Raw genomic sequence first — 22,342 nt, forward strand, 5'->3', positions numbered from 1 at the left:
ACAACGGCTTCTGAGACCTTCGGCAGGTAGCACTCCCCGGTCCCGACGCAGAGCTAACGTCTCGAGAAAATTTCTTTGAGCAAGAAAGTTCATTTTGAGAACGTTGCTCCCTGACTCAAACAAGCTGTATCAGGAAAGGACATGCGGAGCGCAATCGTCTACATTGGAAACTTTGAGTCTACGACCCGACCACATATATGGCCCCGGGTGAGACTTCTGCTCAACTGTGTCTCTTCTGGATTTGCTCAACTCCTCCCTTGTTCGCCTTTCCTCGGCCCGTTAGTGTATCTTCATACTTCGTATTTTCAGCTTCTTTCTTTGTTCGTTTTTCCTCCGCCGAGTGAAGCTTCTTCATTCTGAAGTTGAGACAAGCATCGGTGAGAGCGGCGAAGAGAGAGACTCGGGAGAAAATGGAACCCGTATCAAGTTTGTTTTAATATCGGAGTCGGTCGCGCTCTGGAACTGATATCCTGAGAGTTCGAAAATACTGTCCAGAGATTGTCAAGGAGGTAAGGGAAAAAGTTCGCGCGGCTTCACCTTATTGGGACCGATCGGTGAGCTCCTGACTTGACTGACTCCAATACAGCCTCGTTCCTATGGGAGCGTCGCCTGATAACGTCTCAATACCAATGTTCTCCCCTGCAGATACGAATGGATGAGGAACACCTCGCAAGCACAAGTCCGCAAAGGGATTATGTCACTCCGGGCTGGCTGTAGCCTGAGACAGACGAGTTATTCGGAAATCGCTCAAGGAAGAATAGGAATCGCAGCGGTCGTTCTGGTCCCCCTTCGGGGTACGTTGTCGGCCTACGGAGTCAAACCAACAGTTCGAATCGAGACGACGAGGGATGAGATGGAGAATGCAGATCCGCGTCCGCGTGCGAAACATGACGCATGTGTGTGATCTTTCGGCTATCCGTCGGCCCTCCTATCGATCCCTCGGGTCCACAAGATACAAGGATGTTCAATGTTCAGGTTCCCGGGGATTCTCCGGGAACTCCAGAGAAACTCAAATTCGAAAACAGGTGACGGGAGCAACGTCGCCGGATCGGACGCGCGAAAAATCGAGGGACGCAGCTCCCAAACGAGGAACCGAATAGAAACGGAAGCAGAGGACAAAGGGTATGGGACGTATTTTCAGGAGCCAAGATGGAGGAGACGAACGGAGAAAAACGCGAACAGCGACTGGAAAAGTCGATCGGTACGTCGACGGAGAACGGCCGGCTGGCAGGCCGGCCGAGCGACCCGCCCGCGGGCCGAGCGGGCAAGCGGACAACACGAAAACGGACGAGCAGGCCGACGGACGGACGGACGAACAGAAGAGCAGGCGCGGAGCTGACGGTGACGACGAGCTTTAGGACGTCTGAACACATCAACACAATGGAACAAGGACAACAATGGGATCACAAAAGAATCAACGAACGCATATGGAACGAAGCTTTGGTCAGCTTCGATTTGTCTATGAACACATCGCTGTGGATTCTACGCGCTGGTCGACCGCCTTGCTCGCTCTGCCAAGCCGCCGCGTGCGTGCCACCCTCCAGCCGGAAGGCGGGCGGGCGCCCGCAGTCAAGCCGTGGCCGCGGTCGAGAGATGGAGAGCCGCCAAGTACAGTGTGGTGGCAGAGATTTCCAACCGTCTGACCATCCGACGTGCGGCCTGTGCAAATCCTCCGGGAAGCCGCACAAAAATCCCACATGATAAACGAAAGTTACAATTACGTTTAATAATTATCGTGACAAAGAAAACGCCTCTGACAGGCCCCACAACAGTCAGCCGGACTGGAAGGCTTGTCATAGCACTAGTCGTAGCTCTGGGCGTCTGCGTTGTCTCGATTACTCCCACTATTCATCAAGTGAATATATACGTGTCGTGCGAACTCGCCTCGGCGGGACGCGTTGCTTCGTAAACAATATTCCCGCTATGGTCGTTATAACTGAAGAAAAAGAAAAGAGCCCATGCATGATGTCGATGGCCTTCCCCGAGATATGATTGTGAAATGATTCTTTCCGGTAGCTCCGCTCGGGACAACGACGGGGAGGGGAGAACGGCTTCGATCAGTGTTTCCCGGTGATGCAATTTTGATGGCACTCCGACCTGTCCCGGCGGCGCGGCGGCGACGACTCGTGAAGTTGACAGACTCTTCCGAAGCGTTGTCCTCGAAAAGACTGCTGAATTTCGTTCGCACGATAGACGAATAGACCTCTCGGAAGCGGTTTCTCCCCGTCGTAGGAATCCGAACCCGCCCCTCTGTTTCATCTCCTCCCGCCCCTCTTGCCCGTTCTCCACTGAACTCCCGAGTATCAGCCGACTCCCTCCGGAAAACAATAGACGGCCTCTGAAACGGTCGGCCTCTTCGCAAGAGGAGAACCAAACATCAATTTCATACGAATCCCAGCAGAATGGAGACGACAGCGAGGAAAATAGCCACGGATATCGCAGGATACATTCTCCTGCCGTTAGAAGGAGATTGTTTGTCGAATGCTATGGGGGAGAAACGACGAGAGACGTCGAGAGAAGCAAAAGAGAATCAGAGACAACTGCTTGCTAAGAAAACGCCCATCAGACCGATGTCCACTGCCGGCTGCAATCGATTCAGTGCAATTTCTCGACTGCTTGCTCGCCCGGCTGGCTGCGCATCGCTGTTCGACTACAAACTCACAGCCCTTCATTTCGATCGAGATCGAACGAAACGCTCAATCGGAGCAGAAAACTCCACGAGATCCTTCCTAAATCGTTACAAATTCTATTTCTATTTCCAAACCGGTATTCCTGGCTCAATTAAATCGTTTTCCCTTTCCCAACCATGACCACTGAGAATTATCCAGCATGGACGTCGAACGACACCGTGAAATACTGACTCGGTACATTATCTTACACCAGGAGCAGGCCTATCGTGGAGTATCCAGTCTCCTTCCGGCTCGGAATCCTGAGGCTAAGACCTACGTGGAGTAAGTACCCGAGGTTCCCGATTTCTCCCCGGAAAATGAACTCACCGGTGACCGTGACTTCGGTGTCGCAACGATCCTCGCCGTAAGTGTTGTTGGCAGTGCAAATATATCTTCCGGTATCCGCTAACGTCATCTTGTTCATTATCAAAACTCCCATTTCGGAAGGGAGCGGTTGGTTCGGAGCGCTTCGGAACCATCGGTACGATGGTTTCGGATGACCAGTGGCAACACAGGGCAATCGAAGGGTTTCGCCCTCGGTCAGACTGACCCGCGGTGGACACTCCACCATTCTTGCTGGAGAGTCTTTGGCATCTGGAAGGGGAACAAGGACTTATTCAAAAGGAGAACGTCGGTCGCGGTAACACCGAGTCAAGCTTACCAACTTCAGAAAAGCCCAAGCTCGACCCTTTGTCGAATCAAATCGCTTGGCGGGCCGGCAATAACAGTGAAAATTGATAATAATCGCGTGAGCATCGTTTTCGATGGTTGCTCCTGCGTGATATGTATGTATTCCGTATGTATGTATCACGTATCGAGTCTCGTAGAGAAGAACACCCTTTTTACACACTCTGACAGCTCTATGGTCTTTCAAGTTTGACACAGTTCGACAGGCACTGTCAGTGTCGTTGCTTGTCTTGTTGGCTTATTGCTCGGGAGCCACTGGTGGGAGCAATGACGACGACGGCGACGACAGGAACGCGGACTGCGACAACCGCGAAAAATACATCGTCGACGAAAGGGACGACGATATGGGGGCGGGGGTAAACCAGAATACTGACGTAAGAAGCGGTCGCGTCAAGCTCAACGATCAAAGACTCGTCTCCGCTTCATGCCCAGCTGAATGCATGTACGGAGCGGCTGGTCGGCTCCAAGACCCACAAGACTGGTTCACTGGTTGGTCGTGTCGTCTGGTGGACGGCTGGTTGCTCGCTAAGCCGGATGGAGGGGTCAAGGGGAGCCCGTCGTGGAGGCCGCAGGAGCCCGCTAATCAGACTGATGGATTGTGAGAGGGACCGCGCTGGATGGAGGTCATTAGCAACTCAGTCAATGCATCTCCCTGCACTACTACTGCCAGACATTGCACCGAGCGAACAAGCGAACCAACCAACCGACCGGAGAGCCAGTCAGCCACTGAGCTGCCTGTATCACAACTGGGAGCGACACGAGCGACGAACTCGCAGAGAGAGGAACTTAGTCAAAATGCTACGTCGTCGGGGGATGTCAATCTCCGCTGAGATTTCCGTCAAGCAGGACAACGGCGCTGCTTACGCAGTCTCTTCCTCCGTTTCCCTACCTACCCGAGCCAGTAGTGACAGACTAGCTCGCCGCTCGCCTCCCCGGAGTTCCGCCCGGTGCTCCCTCCCCCTTCCGTCCCCGCGTGCATCCCCTTGGCGACCTCTCGCGCGACGGCCTTTTGCCTGATGCTCTTTCCTGGTAGCTGTCGACTTTTTGTCTCATCAGGTTGTTGTTGTTGTCGCGAGGACCTCTCCCCATCTGCCAGATCGCTCGCCGTCGATCGGTGGGCACACAGTCGATTCTCCGGGACGCGGAATTCCGGCTGTTCGTGATGTGCATTTCTGCATGGCGCTGCAACGAAACCATTCTTTCCCTCGAGTTCCTGATGATGCCACTTGTGAGCTATTTTCAGGGAAGCCAGAACGGACGGCGCTCAAAAACGCTCCTTGGGGGCGCGAGGCTCCGCGGAACGGTCACGGCAGGATCGACAAAAAAAGAGAAAATTATATGAGGGCATTGAGGATGTGGCCGTGTCTGGCGTGTCTGCATGTAGCCGTTCATTAAGAAAAGCCAGTCGGCTCCTCGCTGCTCGGTCGCTTGTGGCTCGGTCCTCTAATTTCGGGTGTTCCTCCCGGCGGCGTGCCGGCATGCCGTGCCAACATATTTTTGTACGACTGGCATTCCTTTGGCAACTCCCCACCTCGCCGGTCGTAGACCGCCGACCGACCGACCAGCGTAATGGAGTCCCGAATATTTTAGCCTAACGTGCTTAGCAGAAAAAAACCATTCGTCATCTTTTCCCGCCTGCGAACCAGTAAACTGTCGCCATCAGGTTCCCCTGGAGCGCATTCCTTTCCGCAGCTAATAGTATTCGCGGCGGCACTGTGTGCTCCCGATCGCCCCGATTCTCCGGCCGGTCCGTTTCCCCGTCGACCCCGCAGTTCTCCTACCCGATTACGACCCTCCTCGCGCAGACTTTTTATTCATCGCTCGGAATCAATGCCGGGAAGTCGTCGCGGCGATTTCGAGAAACATTTCTCTACGAATCACTGCGTCTCGCCGAGGGTAAAAACCTCCCCGTCCAGCGAATGATCCCGACATGGAATCTCTGATGTCGGCGAACGCGGACAAAGATTGAATGGATTGAAAGACAAAAAAACGAAGAAGACGATCGCGGTAGTTCCCGATCGAGCCCGATCGATGCAGCCGGATGCAGCGACCTGTCGTTCTCTTGGTCGGGCGGCTACGAATAACTTGAGATCAGGATCGACAGGCCGAGGTTCTTGTCAGGCGGCCGTTCGGGAAGTCGGTCTCAACAAAGTTGAACAAAGTTCTGTTCCGTTTTCTTTCTTCTCTCCTCCTTCCTATAGAGCAGGCGGCAGGGGAGCGGCGGCTGGCTGCCATTTCCAATTGACATAAGGCCGGAAGCTCTGGGCTGCACCGAGAGCAGATTCAACATCATTTATTTACTCGATCCAAGCAAGCTGCGGGCAAGCAGGCCTACCGACCGTACAGACGCACTACAGGCTGACTGACTGGACCTTTTCTTCGAGGACCACGCCAAGAAGAACGGAGGAAGGAGTCGACATTTCAACGTTAAGGCGAAGCAGATGTTTAGCGGCATAAAATATTCACACAAGTTGTCCCCCGGGGTCGCCGGGGGGAAGGGGGGGGGGGGCGGCAGTACGGCTACCAAATTCTTTGACCAGCCGGCAAGCTCTCATAAATGTATGTACATTCATGGCCTCATTATCTCCGTATCGACTGATATCGACCGATTTCCGCTCTACCGCCTTCGACTCCCTCGGATGGCAGGCCAATTGTGAGCACTTCCCGCAGGTGTTTGCGTCGCCGAGGAACAACAGCCAGAAAAGTGAGACAAGGGAGCGGTGCGTGCCGCTCGGAGTCACGGCGGGCTCGGAGCGCTGGGATAGGGGAACGAAGACGATGGGGAGAAAAGAGCGGAAAGAGGAAAGGCGAGCGAGCAAAAACTCGCTCAGTTAACTCTTGCAGTGACGTCCCAGCGGATTGAGGAAGGCTCGCAGAAGGCGTGCTTCTAGCTCGATGCCTTCGCAGTCTGCCTGCTTGGCGGCAAGGTGGAGCGGGTGCTCGCGACAAGGAGGTTTTGTCCTGATTATCAAGAGACTCCTGATAAATGGAAAGCGACACAGAGCCGTGGCGGTCCGAGCAGGAGTGGCGAACGCAGAACACAGCACCACGAGAAACCGACAACAACGCCAACGAAAACAACCTCCTCCCCCTCGTTTTCTGGGCTCGTTTCCCATCCTCCTATCGCACATAACTCCTCGTTCTTTCTTTTCGATATGGAGCTGATCTGCGGGTTTTAGTTCGAAGTCGAGCGTTCCCCCGTCGCGCTCGGTTCATTATCGAAGCTCTCCGGAGAACCGCGTTTTGCATGAAACGAGTGAGTTCAAACTCCGAGCGGAGATTATTCGAAGGATTCGAATCTCTTCTTCAGCGGTAGGAACCTATCATTCATCCACTCACCTATGATTGTGATCTTGGCCCATTGCACGCTGTTGACTTTCCGACCGGTGAGTTTATTGTAAACGGAGCACCGAAATCGACGTTTCTCTTCCTGTGGCGTGACGCTATGTACTAGAAGTACTCTTCCATTGTGCGACGTGTGATACTTGTTGCCGATCACGTTGCTGTCTGTGCTCATGGCGAAACCGTCGTCCGTTTGCCAGCTGTGGACAGTGAGATGCTCTCTGGTAGGACTGCTGGTTATGCACCGCAACACCGCAGTCCCGCCCAAGATTGAAGTTCCATCCGTCACGGAAACGTCTCCGGGCGACATATCGATAACTGGAAGGAATGCATTGGGATTAGTTGACAAATACCAAGGAATGCCGTTTCTCGCAAGATCGATTCACCTAATTCCGAAATTATTTTTCCCGTGGATTGATGAGGGTCCGAATATAGATAGGATATCTCAAAATTGTTTTCTCTCTCTCCTGAGTCTTCCGACGTGCGTCTAACTGGAGTTTCGACTAAGGATTGAAGTGCGTATCGTATGAAATGGAAGTCTCCCAGATAATAATTCCGGTCGTATCATTGATTTAATTCGTGTACGAGATGAGGTTTCAACAAGCGAGACCTCTCGCCGCAACGTCACGAACCAGTCCGGAGCCCCATGTTGTGATGAGGTCCCGCTGGTCTGTTTGGCATGCGCGACAGTGCCTCGAGTACGCTCCCCGATATTAACGAGGGTGAGAAAGAGAGAATGTCAGCCCTAAATCCGGGATAACACAAAGCCAACTTTCGCCTTTTCCTTCCACAGAGGCGGCGAGGGCAATCCCGATCATCTTCTCCATGCTGGGCGCCGCGCCACAGCGAGGAACCCTGCAGAAGACGGAACTTCTGCCGCATCCCCATGCGGACAGTCGCGGTCCCGGGATATCCACAGGGCGGAAATTCGGCGATGCAATGGTCGGGACCAGCGGACAGGTACAAATTGCGTCATACTCTCTTTCTGAGATACCGCAGCGGTTCTTCGCGAAAGAAAACTTGCACTGATGAGTATTGACGGAGGAATTTTCTTCCGTATACACTTCTCAACGGTCTCCTCTCCCCTGACGGGGGCTCGGGACGGAGCATCTATTGACGTTTCAGAGTGGAGGGGCCGAACAACGAGCGGTTGAAACTCAAGGAGTACCGAGAGGAACAGCTTCGTGCTCCTACGCAGGTTTGTTCCCAATCATTCAGAGTTCGTTCCTTCTCCCATCATCTCCTGAGCTCCACTGGCAGCTCCTATTATTTGGGCACGAATCCAGGAAAACCTCTCGCCGCGGGTCCTCGAAGCGGACGCTTTTGTTTTTAAGTCAGCAAATCTCGGGAAGATGGAACCGAGAGCAGGATGAGATGGAGACGAAACAAAGAATCGTCTACCGGAAAAAAAGAACCTGAAAGATTTTCAGCTGAGAACCCAGGAGCCGAGGATCAAACCCTTCCCTGCCGGAGCCTCTTTTTTATTTTAATCCCACACGCCTTCAAGCGAGCTCGACCAAACTCCGCCCAAACCCTGAGTAGCCATCGGACGAGGGAGGCCTCCGTCGCCTCGCTCTAATAGCGTGTATTTATGAGTATCGTTAAAAGGGAAGAAGAGAAGAGAGAAAAAAAAATAATAAAAAACTACTCCCCCAATGAATCTACTCCATCATCCAGGTGCAGACCGAGCGTCGACCTTCGACTACGGCAGCGCGGCGTTAGAGCACGTGCCGAGTCACCGTCTTTGGGTTACCTCCCTCTTCCCGCACCGCAATGCTCTTGGCTGCGTCTTGGGGAAAGTTTCACTTCTAAATCCGCTTTGAACAGTTTTATCATTAGGTAGTCCCGCGAAGTTACTCCGAAAGTTGAACGAAGGGAGAATTTAGTCGATATTCCTCGGGAGATTCTCAGGCCCGGTGGACGGGAAATCGCAACAGGCGACAATCATACAGAGTGTCGCGAGGAGCTTGGTTGTTCGGTCGTTCCTGTCTTCCTGCTCCCTCTCCCTCTCCCGTTTCCCATCAAAGCCATCAGCCTTATCTCTTCTGCTGATTTTATGAGTTCTGGACGCAGGAGTGCCTTATCAGCAGCGGGGCTCGCGGGCAAGCTGAAGCGCTGGCGAGCAACGAACTCGCCAAAGAAACAAGCAATTCGGCTAAGAGTGACCGAGCAAGTGTTGTCATGCCTTGTCCGCCACAACGGAGGCAAAAAGCGCAGAATCATCGGTTTACGCTCCGTATTTAGAGACTCCGCTGCGAGGGGGTTCAAACTGCCTCGCACACAGCCCGGTCTAGATTTTCGTCGAGTCCCCGGTCGGGATCCTAGTCCCGTTCTGCGCTGTGACCTGGATCTCGCCTGAGGACTTCTTTTGTTCCATACCCATACCCCCTTCCGGATTCCCTCTCCCTTTTTCGCGTAGATGAAAGCATTAAACCCTCCATTCTCCTTGCTCAACCAATCGATCGATCGATGATGACTCCGGAAGTTGATATTGCCGCTCTGCTGTAGGAGGTCCAGATCTGAACGGATCTCGTTGCTTTCCAGCTTCGCTCCCTCTGAAGTTCGCTACCTAGGAATACGACGTTCAGGGATTTCTGCACCTTCTTTCAGATTTTCCTCCTTGTGTCCCCGCTTTTCTCAGCTCGTTTCTCACTTTTCGTCGTTCCTCGTTCGTCTCTGTTCCTCCACAAACAGTTTCTTCCTTTTCTCGGCTCCTAATTAAGCGAATACGCCGCTCTCTTAACGAAGACAGGACAGAAGCAGCAGCCAAACTTCACGTATAGCAAGAGGGCGTACGAGAACTGCCGGCAGAGCGACAGGGGAAGAAAAAAGTACGAAGCAAAGTTTGACGCCCCCGAATCGTTGTTTCTTCCAATCGTCGCTGCCGTCTTCTCCGTTTTCTTAGTCGGAGTCCTCGACGCAAAAGCCAAGAACACGGAGGACTGCTTGTCGAGTCGAAGAACAAGGGGAAGAAAATCGATTCCAGCCAAACAAAGGGACAACTTGAAGGAACTTTTTCTCTTTTTCGACCAAACACTCCTGACCCGGTATCATTCCGCGGCGAGGAACCGAGTGAATTAGTGGATGAAGGGAGCATCTGCTCTGTCGTCGCGGCAAGCTTCCGTCAACGGATCCCACGGTCAGCCCGCAGAATACCTGGTCGGACGACGAGTATCGATTCGAAAAAGGCCGCTCCGAAATTCGCATCGAGATAAGCGAACAAGCTCCGTGCTCGTCCGCAGGGGGGATCTCGAACTTGACTATTTTTTCCATTGAGTATTTTCCCGAATTTTCTCGCCAAAAGTCGGACGTTGACCTTCCGTTTCATCATATGGTCTCGACTCCAGCCAGTCCCTCACGAATCACGAGCCACGAGCAAGAATTGTCGATTTTCCACGACGGGAGAACGAGCGATCTTAGGGACCTGAGAGAGCCTCGAAGGACTTCACTCCGCCTGGGAACACTTGAGAAAAGGTGAAGAAGACGGTAGGACAGTGGTAGAGTTCGCAGTGGTGCGACAAACAGCACATAGCAAAGCAGTTCACCTTGGGTTCCTAGGTTTGCCCTCGTAAACTTGAGCCGCCATCCGCTGTTACTGAAGATAATGTCTCCTTTACGAGTTTGTGAGAGCTGCGTCCTGTTTGCTTTTCCCCCGCCCCTGTCGCCTTCGACGACGCCGTCACCGTGTACTCACCGGCTCTTTTCTGTGTGCTACCACTCAGAGCTCCGGAGCTTGAGCCTCCCTTCGCTTGAAGTGATCTTTCACGTCATTTATTGCATTAATTCTCGCAAGCCTACAAACCCCCGTTTTCGGAAAGCGCTGTCCGACTTCGAATTGGGACATCCAATCCAACGTGGTGGAATATTCCTCGAGCGGCGATTTTCTGTCTCATGATGATCCTTCCTTCCTACCACTGGACACCACAGTCGAGAGCCATCCGTTCTCGCCTCCGTTTGAAATTATTTCCCGCTTCGGAGTCGGCCCTGGAATCTCCTGTTTCCAGGAGCCCAGCGGGGCTCAGCGACCGAGCGAACGGGTGGCCGGGCGGCGAACGGATATTACGATGCTCGATCTTTCCCCGTTGTGACTTCCGCGGGGACGTGAAGCGCTTCGGCTTTGTGCGGATACGTAGCTCGAAGAGTATTTGTATGAGCACTGCTCGGCGGGTGTCCGTGGACTGACCCACGAGCGAGCGTTTCCCTCCAGCGCTTCGTTGGTATTGGATCAATAACATTTTGTTCTAAAGGACGCTGATAGTTATTGGGCAACCAGAATGCGACCCACGGCAATCGATTATGTTTTTTATGCAGGCAAGCCGACTGCGGCGAGCGGACGGACGGACGCAGGGACCGTTCGTCCCCACAATAAGCAAATTGATTATTAAAATGTAGTAGACCGAATCGTTCGGCTGCGGAACATGTCGAGCACTTCGAGAGAAGACCTTCACGCCAACGACGACGTCGCCGTCGTTGTCACCGACACAGAGCTCATGGAGACGGGCGGAGAGTCCAGTCAGCGGACATACAACTAGCCGGAAACGGAAGCCGCCATATTTGTAACGCGTCATCATCAGCAACATCACCATCTGCAGTGGGATTTTCTTATATGAACACCAGAAGGACGTTCGTCGGCTATCGCACGGCATCAAGTCAGTGTTGGCGTTTGTCCTCTTCCTTGTTGCTGATGTTTGTATCCCACAATCCCGAGCACTCTTTTCGGTCAGCTTACGTAAAAATAATTAACGATTTGACTTCACGTTCTTCCGCAGCTGACGAAGCTTCAAGGTCGCTCGCGTACGCTCATATTATCTGCCTAATGGTCAGAAATTTCAGGGACCGGCGGAGCTAAGACGCGAAAAAGCGAATCGAAGACTGCAGAAGCACTTCGGGGCCTCCATCGGGAACGATCGGTTAGGACCGCTCTTGTTTCCGATCCGGCAGATGGTGTCGTTACCTGCCGTCACTTGCGGATCTGCGAGGCGTGGGAAACAACTAGGGACACGAACGCTCAGACCGACCGGAGGAGTGAACGAGGAGGGCGCAGGGGGTGGCCATGGCGAGATAAGCTTTCATAATGATCCGAAACGTTTGTCGGATGCCCCTCCGACATTCCCTGGCTTGCTACGTGGAGAGCTTCATTACGGAACTTGCTTCGGGCACTAAAAACACCAAGTCAGCTGTTGTTCTCCCGAGGCAAAGATACACAACACGCCGTCCTCCACTCCTCGTCCCATGCTCGTTCCCCCTCCTATTGGACGGTCCCTTGTTCGTTCTCGTCTGCGAGTCTCTTTGTCTGTCTGCGAGTCCTGCGGGACGAGCGAGCGGAGGAATGGGAGTCTGAACTCTTTGGTTGCGGTGTGCAAGGAATTGTCGCGAACGCCCAGATGAGCAGCCGGAGAAACGAAACAAAAAGACGGAGGGGGTCGACGACAGCGGCCGCAGCATCGGCGCCAGCCGTTGAGCGGAATATTTCTCAGAACGTCACCCGTGTGACGACTATCCATGGCAGGCCTCCCCAGACGTTCCCTTCAGCCGGCGAGCCAACCACGCGAACGAGCCATGGAGCAGTTACCAAAGAGATATTTCTTCCGTACCGCCGAAACAAGAACAATATTGTCAGCCAGCTGGGTGGCTGCCCCATCGCTCGTCTCGTCGACTCGCCGAACAAACCCCGGGGACCCAGAGGGGGCCGTGCTGAAGAAGGAGAAACGCTCCTTTTACGGGGCATAACACTAGCTCATCAGGAAGTTGCCGGCTCGCCGTGGTCACCACCTCCGGTCGCGTACGGGGAAACAGTTTTCATTTGGCGCAGCCCGATCCGCCCCACCACATACCACGGCGAGTCGTCATTCAAATTGGCCGTCCGCGGGCCGAGTCCGTAAGCAGCGCGCCGTCGTCCAGCCCCTTTTCCCTCCTCGCCCTCGAAAAGGATGACCGAGCGGGAAAACGAGCGAAAATTGGGGATATGGCCCAACTTCGTGTTCTGCCCCGAGTCCTAGCATCGCGGAACCCTGAAGTCATTACGTCTTGCTGGAGAATTGACCAAGAGAAGCATACGAGCGAGCGGTTCAGCCTACGGAGTCAGAGAAACAAAGATGGCGTTTAGCCAGGCCGCCAAGCTCTTCCCGGCCGCCGGGCCACCCACCCAAACTCGCTCATCGGCTCGCAATTTGTAACATATGTTGATGTTGTGCTTCGTCAGCAGCCGACCGGTCAGCTCGCCTTCCTGCTTGACAACGAGACGGTCGGGAGTTAGATGGAACGCTCAGAGAGAAAAACGTTAGGGAGGAGAAGAGTGGCTGGGCAGAGCGAAACGACAGGGTCCCGATGCACAATGACCAAACTTGTGTCGAGACCAGATTTCCTGCTGTTGCCAGGTTTCCCTCTCGGTGAGCGAACGGGAAGAGGAGCTGCCAAACACCCGAATCCTCTTCCTTATCGACTGTAATCGAGCAAGGCCTGCTGGGGATCCGGTCGTTCGAATGCTCCAGGATCACTGGACCAGGTGGATTTTAGGAAAACACGTGGAAGACACGGTTTAGACGTCAAGAGTCAAAGTACTCCTCGTCAAAGCCTGCGACGAATAGCGAAGCTTCACGAACTACCGCAAGACCGCGGTGGTCAGACGCACCTGGCCGAACGCGGGCTCGTCAGGGGCTCGGAGGTCGAGGGAACTAGGCTCGAACCTCGGAGGGAATCATTGGAGGAACAGCTGGCGAGTCCTGAGCCGGAGGAGAGGGCTTCGCGACTAAGCGATCGCCGTTGCCAGAGGAAAGGCCAGGACGGGTCGTGGGCAGAGGACATTGAAAGGCGTCGGAGACAAGGAGGATAGCCGGCTGGCGGTTCGAGCGGTTCGGCGACCGGACCTAGAAAGCTGACACGTCTCTGCTCACAACAGGTGTGACCAATGGAGGTTTGACTCTTTTGTTTGTCCGGACCGCCGTTTATCTGGCGGATTCCTCTCGAATCGGCTGGCGGTTCCGGAAAGGTCAACGGAAGCTGAACTTGAGGGACAGTCCCATTTTTGGAACCCTCGCGAGAGAGAGAGGGAAGATGTATTAGGCGGAAGTGAATGCATTCGTCGTTTGCCATTCTTGAGTTTCCCGGCTGCTTTCCATTGATCACTTTGTGGCTGCAGAGGCAGGTCGAGAGACGGAGCCTTGAAGTTCGCGACCACGCGGAAGGAGCAAGTCGTAAGAAGCAGACTCGCCCGTGCTGTCGGAGTGTTTTTCATTCCTCCGTGACCTCCCGCACGAGGGTTCGCTCCGCTCGTCAAGAATAAACAGAAGAGAAGTCCAGAGGCGGCTTTGCTCCTCCGACTCGGTGTCGACTCTCCGCGGCGTGGCCTCGACGTTGCAACAAACCTTCGGATGGGCGACAGACAGAAAAACAAAGGTGGCAACGATTCTTATCACGTGCACGTTGAACACGTGAACGGAGCGAGAAGGAGACTGGGCGGGAGCAAACAAATCCAGAAAAAGAAAAACACCCTCCAGGACGTCTCGACGTTAGGGCTCGAGCTCTCTGCCGAGTCCGGGCTACGAGCTCCGAGACCGCATCGTGAGCTTTCTGTAACAAGTTATCCGGTGGTCGAACCTGCATTTCCACACACTTGTGATTCGGGACTCGTGACGACCTCGGTACGGCCTGATCCTCGCCTTTCTCCGCGAGGTCCCGTCATATCCGTACAGTCGATCGCATGAATGGGTTTCCGCGCATTCCGACTGCCGGTCCGAAAGCGGGAGCCCATCGAACTGTCGGTCACTCGTGAGTTTGTAGGGCTAATTTTTCGAGCACTCCGGCGACGATGGAGATCGACGAAGGGTTTTCTGACGGGTAGCTCACTCTCCGGACGCAGGTCACGTCCCCGTCCGGTGAGTAATACATTTCGACTGCTTGACACCCGGCCAGACCGACTGCCGGCGCGACGGACCACTAGCCGGTCCGCGCGAGGTGCGAACCCTCTGCTGCGGCAGCTAGCTTCCAATGAGTCGAGCTCCGAGTTCAACTTCGAGCCGACAGCACTAATAAATGGAGCCATCAGAAAGTCCTCCTTGTCAAGTGGCCCAGGACGACGTCCCCGGAATTTCAGAGTTGGGAGTTCCATATTTTTTCTCCGGGGGCCCAACCTAATAGACAAAACTCAATTCCTTCGCCGAGAGCTCCTGAATCGATCGGCGAAGATGGCTCCGGAGCCGATTCTTCGTTTCAATATCGAGAACGAGCTCGAGCTGAGCCTCGTGAAGTTGCACAATCGTACCGCCAGCGGTGAGAGCGTCGTCGACGTAGCCTCTCTCATTATGAACAAGAAGTCTACCCTAAACGACCGGACCTACTGACTGACGGACGGACGCACCGACGACACCCATTACGAACGGCGCCCCTGTTCGTAAGTCCCTGGGCTTGTAAACTGCCCCTTCGGTGGTCCCCCGGAGTACGCTCTGACTAGGTTTCCTCGACTTCGCTCCCTTCTGCTCACCATCCTCTCGCCTATAAGCACTCTGTCCGGCTGTCTTTTCATCTCCGTCGAGTGAAGAACCCACTGCGCGACACAAGGCGGGAACAAGGGAGAGCAGAAGCCCAGAGACACAACAAGAGTGCTGGGAGACACCGATTCAGGGGGTATAGACAATGTGATCGTGAAGAGAAGAAGCCGCGCTTCGGTCCCTCAAAAGACCGAGGAATCACCCGACCGACTCACAGACAAACAGACACCGGACATAAATGCGAAAAACTCCTCGAGAGGAAACGTGGAGTGAGTTGACCCGCTTGGATTTATTGCCATTGCCGGACCGCTCGTTCGCTCGACCCCCGTCCGGGCGACCGACCGACCGACCGACGGTCGAGACGCTGCTGGTCGAGTCGCTCGAAAGCGGTGGTTGCGGCGGCGGCAGCACCAGCAGCAGCCAGCTCAGCAGTTCGCAAAAGGGGATGACGGACCAAACAGTCGACCGACCGACTTCAGGAGATGAGCGGCGAGCACAAGAAGAAGATATGACAGCGAGTAAGTGCCTCGTTGTTCGCTCGTGTCGTCCCCCACCCCACCCGAATCCTGCTCTCGGATCCTCCACGAGTGGCGGGCCAAGGGCTTCAGAACGCTACCCATACCCACTCGTCGTTTCCCCACCGCCAAGCGTTGACGACGGCGTTACTGGCCCGGGCGGTGGCGTCGGGGTCCGTCGTTTACTCGCCGGCAATCGGATTACGTGATTGAGAAAGAAACTGAAAACTTGTTTGCCTTCATCGTGACGAGTTCGGGAGCGCTCGTCGGTCCGCGCGCTCGTCTATCCGACTGCGAGTGGCTCACCATCCGTCCGCCACTTACCATCCCGACTGGGGCGACGAGACGGACACCGACGCGTCGAGCGAGGCCAGGGAGAACAACACCCCGATAGAGCCATCAAACTACCCCGAAACCCTTGGACTCGATCGCGGAACGAATCTGAGAATCTTCTCGGTATTCTCTCTCCCAAAGACGATGATCGTGAATAAATGGTTCTCAGCCTGGATTCCGCGCAGGATCCCGACATGCGCTAGCTACACCCTTCCAGCTTTGACGCTGATTCGAGCCAAGCGTCTCCAACAGGCTTGGAGAAGACCCTTTTCGGCTCCTCATCGAAAACGGAATGTATGATACATCCCATTCGGCCCACCCTTGGCATAGACGAAGCCGAGCGTGAAATTCAACGGAAACTTCCAGTCAACCCGACGTGGAGATTCCCACCTCCAGGTACCGTTCGCGAAGCATACGTTCCCTCGGATCGTAGCGACGGTTTTTTTCGGAGGAAAATTGCTGCTGAGAATTTTCATCAACGATAAGACCACAATCCACTACGAGCGCCGACACCCCCAAGGATTAGTCTGCTCGGCGCTCAGACTGAAGGAGAAAAATTACAGCGACCCGACCCCAGACCACAGAGCCGCCAAGCGGCCGGGTCGACGTCTAGCCGGGTCTAGACCTTAACCGAATTTAACATGATTTGATATGATCGATGTGGGGTGCTTTCAGTGATCCCGTTCGCCCGGTCCGTCCGCCCTCTTCCTCGCCGAGAGCACAGAAAGGAGGCCGACCCGGCTTCTCGCGGACAGCGCGGACCCTCAGATGAATTTTTAACCTTGACATAACGTTCGCTAATGAAATACCCGCAGAGGACTCGCTGCCAATCGGGAGCAACATTCCATGAAAGATGGGATACCGTTTCGCTCCTGGACGAAGCTCGCGACCGGCATCAGCTGAGCCGGACGCTTTGCGATAAGCGTCGGCTTCTCGGCGGCGTAGCTACCTTCGGAAAGCTCGTATACGTCATATCTCGGAAGTCTGCCTTTGTGTGCAGAAATCTGGCTGTGGAGTTGTCTGGCGTACGCCAAGGGCATTTCGTTTGCCATCAGCGCTGGAGGTCCTCCGTCGTCGTCGTCGTCGTCCTCTGATATGGACGGGACGCTGTTGCTGCGGTGGGGCTGTCGCCCTCGGCATTGAGATGGAGAACAAGTAGTCCATAGGGTCGGCATTCGGCGCTGCGGCCGACGAATCATCATCAGCAGCACGTCCAGTGCCGAGCAAACAGTTAGACATTCGGAGGAATACCAGAGAGAGAATGGAGACAGAGTCCAGGGTCCGGTCATGACTCATGACAACGGCTTGGGCGGTGCGAGTCGGATGAATACCAGCGGTCTCTCTCAACGGTCCAGACATGAGCTCGGTGCATCGGTTGAACGATCGATCGATTCGGAAACGGACTAGGGACACGGAGCCCTTGGCTGCGGGAACGATTGCCAGATTGTGTTTGAGACGAATCGATGAATTGTATGTCCTGCTGAGGAATCCCGTGCCGACGACGTTATTCCGATTTCTTGGTCGTGGAGCCCAAGACGATTCCCAATGAAGAAGATAAAAGAATAGTATAAAATTTCCGTCCGACGAACGACCTTGATGTGGTCGGTCACAGCGCTCGATTACGCTCGGAATCGTCGTAAATTTATTGCCGACGAGTGGCGTATCGCCATTGGAATGCATGAATAAGCGGTGGGGGGGGGGGAGGGGGAGCGGATGGACGGTAAGGACGTGGCATGTGAGCGATGATGCTACGCAAACTGAGTGGATGAGTGATGCCGCCATTCCGCGCGAGTGAGTGGAGGAGTGAGTGGATGGTTGCTCTGGACGATCCTCCGGAGAGTGCAACTGAGCCCTCGGGAGAAATATTTAACTAACTTTGTGCGTTACCCTCGCCGGAGGATCGCTCGCTCTGCGGGGCGCAGACTCGCAGACAGTCCGACTGACTCGCTCGCCGAGCCAGACCGTGAGCAAGTATCGAGACTGAGTGTGAAGATTGTTGGACGCGGGGTAAACTGTAGTTATATCGCATAGTATTGTTTTTTAATCGGGACTGGACTCTGCATATCATTTCTTTGAATTTCTTCATCACGTTGTGTAGTCCCTCCAGCGATAACTTTTCGCTTCGCAAAACAGTATCAGGACTGAAATTGAGCTCGTCGTGCGGCGTTCTCGAACTAAGCGAGCTCGAACATGCGTCGAAATCTTCCGCGAGTTTGAGCATGCGGAGCGATGTCGAGATAAAAATATTTTGTTCTTCACACATGTGTTTTGGATTCGAATCGCTCTCGATCAAAGAATCAACGGGAAAGGCTCCATTCACCGGCAATGCTTATTGAATCTGTTATACTTGGTAAGCCATGTTTCTTATCTTGGAAAAAGCGTGCTTCCGTCTGAGCGAGACTTATCGGAACCGTCTGATTCTTTAATGGATGAAAACCGAGATAGTCTCGCCCGCTGAATGCTTTAATTCATCAGCTATAGTATAGAGAGCTCTCTGGATTGATAAGCAGATTCCTCCGTGGGTCGCTCTCCTTGCAGGTGCCACATCAATCGATCGATCAATCAATCAATCAATCCATGCAGTCGGTCGATCATTTCACTGCACGGGCGTCTGAAAAGGAGCTACGCAGAAAGCCCGAGCACGGTATGCCTTCGACGATACGAGCGGTGCGGTTCCGAAGAGCGCTTCTTGAAGAGGTATCTCTGATATCAATGATCAATGATGATGAGCCATGAATCGGTTCGAGAGCGCCGGAGATCGCGTCAGTCGTTGCATATCGCAAGAAAATCATCCACTAGCGAATAGTATCTCAATTCCCTCCGGAAGGGAAAATCTGAATCGTCCGCGGATCCAGAAAATATTTCTCAGGAGTACCAGCAGCCTGATTCAGTCGAAAAAGTATCGGATAGCTATCGGCGGTAGAACTCGCCCCGACAAAGGCCAGGCAAGTCGGGTTTGGTTAGCGTTCCCGGGCTCTAGGTACATTGAGCTTCACATTTTTAGGTTTCGAGTTCGCCGAGGAGGAGAAGGACCAGTGAATAATTCTAATCGAATATCGGGCTCGGGAGGCCCCTCATCCTTCCCGCCCAATGTGTTCCCGTCTTGTTCCAGTGCTCGTTGAAATTGTGTTTCTCTTATTCGGACCCGCTGTTATTTTAGTCGACTCCGATCGCCTTTTTTGTCCAAACACATCCACTTGTGTATTCCTCGATGTATTTCATCCGATACACTCAGCCCCTTCCCTCTGTCCATCCATCTATTCCCTCTCATCGACTCACACGCCGACCCGCGGAGCACCCTCTTATCACATCATCCACCCGAGCATATTCCAAGCGTAGGCGCTTGAAGAAACATCGTCGCCACTCCAGCACGGCGTAAGAGGATCTCTCACAATTTTTTTCTGTAGTTTCATTTTGTCGAGTAATGTTCGTCCGACAACCCCGGAGTGTCGTCGGAGCGATGATGAGTAGCGCGACGAAAAATTGGACGACAAGAATCGTGACGATGACGTAAGCACGGTCCGGGAGAACATGGGAAAATGGACAGGCTTCGGTCTCTCGACAGGAACCCGTTCTCAGGGTACCGGGTACTTCCGCGACGGGACCGGCCGGCAGGCAGCCAGCCAAGTAAGCAAAGTCCGTCTATTTTTCCGTCCCCAGGGCGTTTTGGTTGACCCTCATCAAATTTCCAACCCACTCCTCCGGCGCGGGTTGATTGGTTTCGCCGCTGCCTCAATCTTCGGTCGGTGATCGGGCGACTAGATGAACGCGGGATGGAATCGATGTTCGGCCTGCTCGAACTTCATTCCATCGGATCCTCATCGCCGAGTGAGGGGATCATTGTGCACGGAGTGCTCCCGACTCCATGCACCTCCTCATGCGCCTCCCGGAGCGATAAACGCACCGGAGTCAGACGATACCGGAATCGAAAAGCTCGGGAACGGGTTCACTCTAAGGCCGGTAGCGCGAGGCGACGGGCCGAAGTTCGGATGGAGACGAACTACCAGACAGCTCCCGCGCAAGTCTCGTTCCGCGCGGAAAAAGGACTCGAGTGGAAGCACGAGAGGGGACTACGGGACGCGAACTGGGGCGAGGGGAGAGAGGGGGAAGGGAGAAAGGGCCAAGAAAACATGGGGGCCGTCGGGAACTCACTTTGAAAATTACGGGCCAAATCCAATTGTCACCGAGAGCCACGGGCGGCATTGCCGACCCGAAGCCGCTGCCCTTATTCAAAAGTGAAACAAGAGAAGGCAAAGGGTGACCGACCTACCGAGGAACCAAAGACAAGAGGGCCTCGGGCAACTTGTGATGGGACTCGATACACGGCCCTGTGACGATACTCTTAATTGGCTCTGTGACTGTGGCGAACGTTCCCACTCGCTCACTGAAAATCCACAACGAAGGACTTTGTCAGCTTGTCCGACAGTCAGTCGGCGGTCAGCTGAGAGCGCGGAGAGCCGCCATATGTATTCGAGGGCGAATCGCGGTAAAAACGCATTCAATTATACGGACAGTGAGCGCGCGCGTCGAGATCCTCCTTTATTCTCTGCCGGTGCTCCTCTCTAGGTCCCCTACTTAGGAAAAGTCGACGAGCGCCTACTGTAGCTGCGGGGACAGATGTGCGCACTTTTGAATTTCTTATACTCTCTCTCCTATTCTTTTTTCCCTCCTTCCCTTTATTGCTCCTCGTACATCTGCATGTGAGCTGCACAGAGTTGAGCGAAACCAACCAGCTTGCCGGGCCGCCACAGAGTGTTGGTCGTTAAGGAGTTCTTTCAATGCGGCGAGGAGTATTAAGGAAAATTGAGGAGTTCACACTTGGGAGAAACTCCCCGAGTTCTTGGAGAAGATTTTTCCTCTGTTCCTCCTTTTCCTCTTCCCCCTCCTCCTCCTAACCTCCGTCTCTTGAAGGAAATCGCTCGCTCGCTCCCCCCCACCGAACAGCGGCCTGAGCAGCGGCGCGGACGGTGGCTGACGTTAGCCAACTTTAGAACGATCTCAGAAACCGCAGAGGCAGCTGCAGAATGGCATCAGATGTGTCTCGAGCATAGTCGCCAATCCCAGCTGACGGAGTTATCCCGCGGAATAATCTCATGGGAATCAAACGGGACTCGTTTCAGAGCGTCAAGCTGTGAAGATTCGAGCAGCGAGGTTACCCTCCCGCCGGCCTGTTCTCAAAAAGGATGAGCGACCCGCAGACTGGCCGACAGATGAGCGGAGAATGACTGACTGCTGTGGGGAGCCGGAGACAATAAAGAAGACTCCTTCCAGGACAAAAGGAATTCCTGAGGTCTCCCTGCTAGGCCTTCGGACCGTCGAGAGGGGGAAAAGAGAACGTCCACGCCGACAACCGACCGACAATGCGAGGGAAAGAAAAGACGGTGAAAGATTACACGCGCTTTTAGCTGGAGATTCTGAAATTCCAAGTCCACCGCTGCTGCCGGTGCTCTTCACGCGGATGAATGATAATCCAAGCTTCCGAGGGAATTATGTAGTCTGCGTCCGTACGATGATGTTCTGATCGTCGAGATGTGTTTTTCGATATATATCTCGGAGTTCTCCTCGTCTGCAATCGGAGGATGAACTCGAACGGAGTCCTATCTCCGGCAAAAACGCCAAAAGATGGTAGGGATCCACATCCTGCAGTTTCCGCAATCTTACGTCTTTGTCGACTTTCCTACGGCACCGCGGCGGCCGTTCAATAATGCATGCTTCCCGAAGGGGGAAGCGAGCGGACGAGCTCGCAAGAAGCGTATCTCAGCATTTCATCTCTTTACATTGTTAACCAAGAAGCAATTTTTATTCATCCCGAATAAATGGGTGGGGTGCAAAAATGAACGTGGAGAAATCACACCCGGGACGGAGGGATCCTATTTTCTCACGGAGTGTTTGGGCCAGCGGATGAGGGTGAGGCCGAGCGAAGAAAAAAGGAAGGCGCTCAAGCCTATCTGCATAAAAGTAATCCCGGCACAAAATAGTGAAACAGCTGTTCCGCTGTTATCTATCCATCCATCCGCTTACCGCAAAACGTCGGCTGGTCGCTTGAATTAACGACGCCAGCGACAACACCGCCTGAGGAACAGGAAACTGAGGCTATCCTTGCCTCGCTCAATATATTCCCTCAACCAGGGAGCTCCAATTATTGCTCCCAGAATCGAATCTTCGACGTTAGTAATTATATTAGGTGATCAAACAAAATGTAACACTTGGGCATCTCTCCAAGTGTTCATTAATCGCAGGATTCCGCGCTCATTTCGTCAAGTTGCTCTCCAAATCTATCTCTGTAGGGTCCCGAAGTCTCGCGACCGAC

The 22,342-nt window shown here is 54.0% G+C and overlaps 1 protein-coding gene across 1 annotated transcript in view; it reads right to left on the bottom strand.

Moving 5' to 3' along the window:
* The window catches only part of LOC108865228 (Down syndrome cell adhesion molecule-like protein Dscam2), a 145,887-nt gene that overhangs the window by 102,594 nt on the left and 20,951 nt on the right, over positions 1 to 22,342 (bottom strand). The window contains exons 3-4 of the mRNA XM_029113264.1: positions 6,696 to 7,016; positions 2,997 to 3,263 (exon numbers count right to left, since the gene is read on the bottom strand). Coding sequence (XP_028969097.1) covers positions 2,997 to 3,263; positions 6,696 to 7,016 — 588 coding nt within the window. The remainder of the gene's footprint in view (positions 1 to 2,996; positions 3,264 to 6,695; positions 7,017 to 22,342) is intronic.

Source organism: Galendromus occidentalis, unplaced genomic scaffold (assembly GCF_000255335.2).
Source record: "Galendromus occidentalis unplaced genomic scaffold, Mocc_1.1 scf7180000076500, whole genome shotgun sequence".
Taxonomy (NCBI): domain Eukaryota; kingdom Metazoa; phylum Arthropoda; class Arachnida; order Mesostigmata; family Phytoseiidae; genus Galendromus; species Galendromus occidentalis.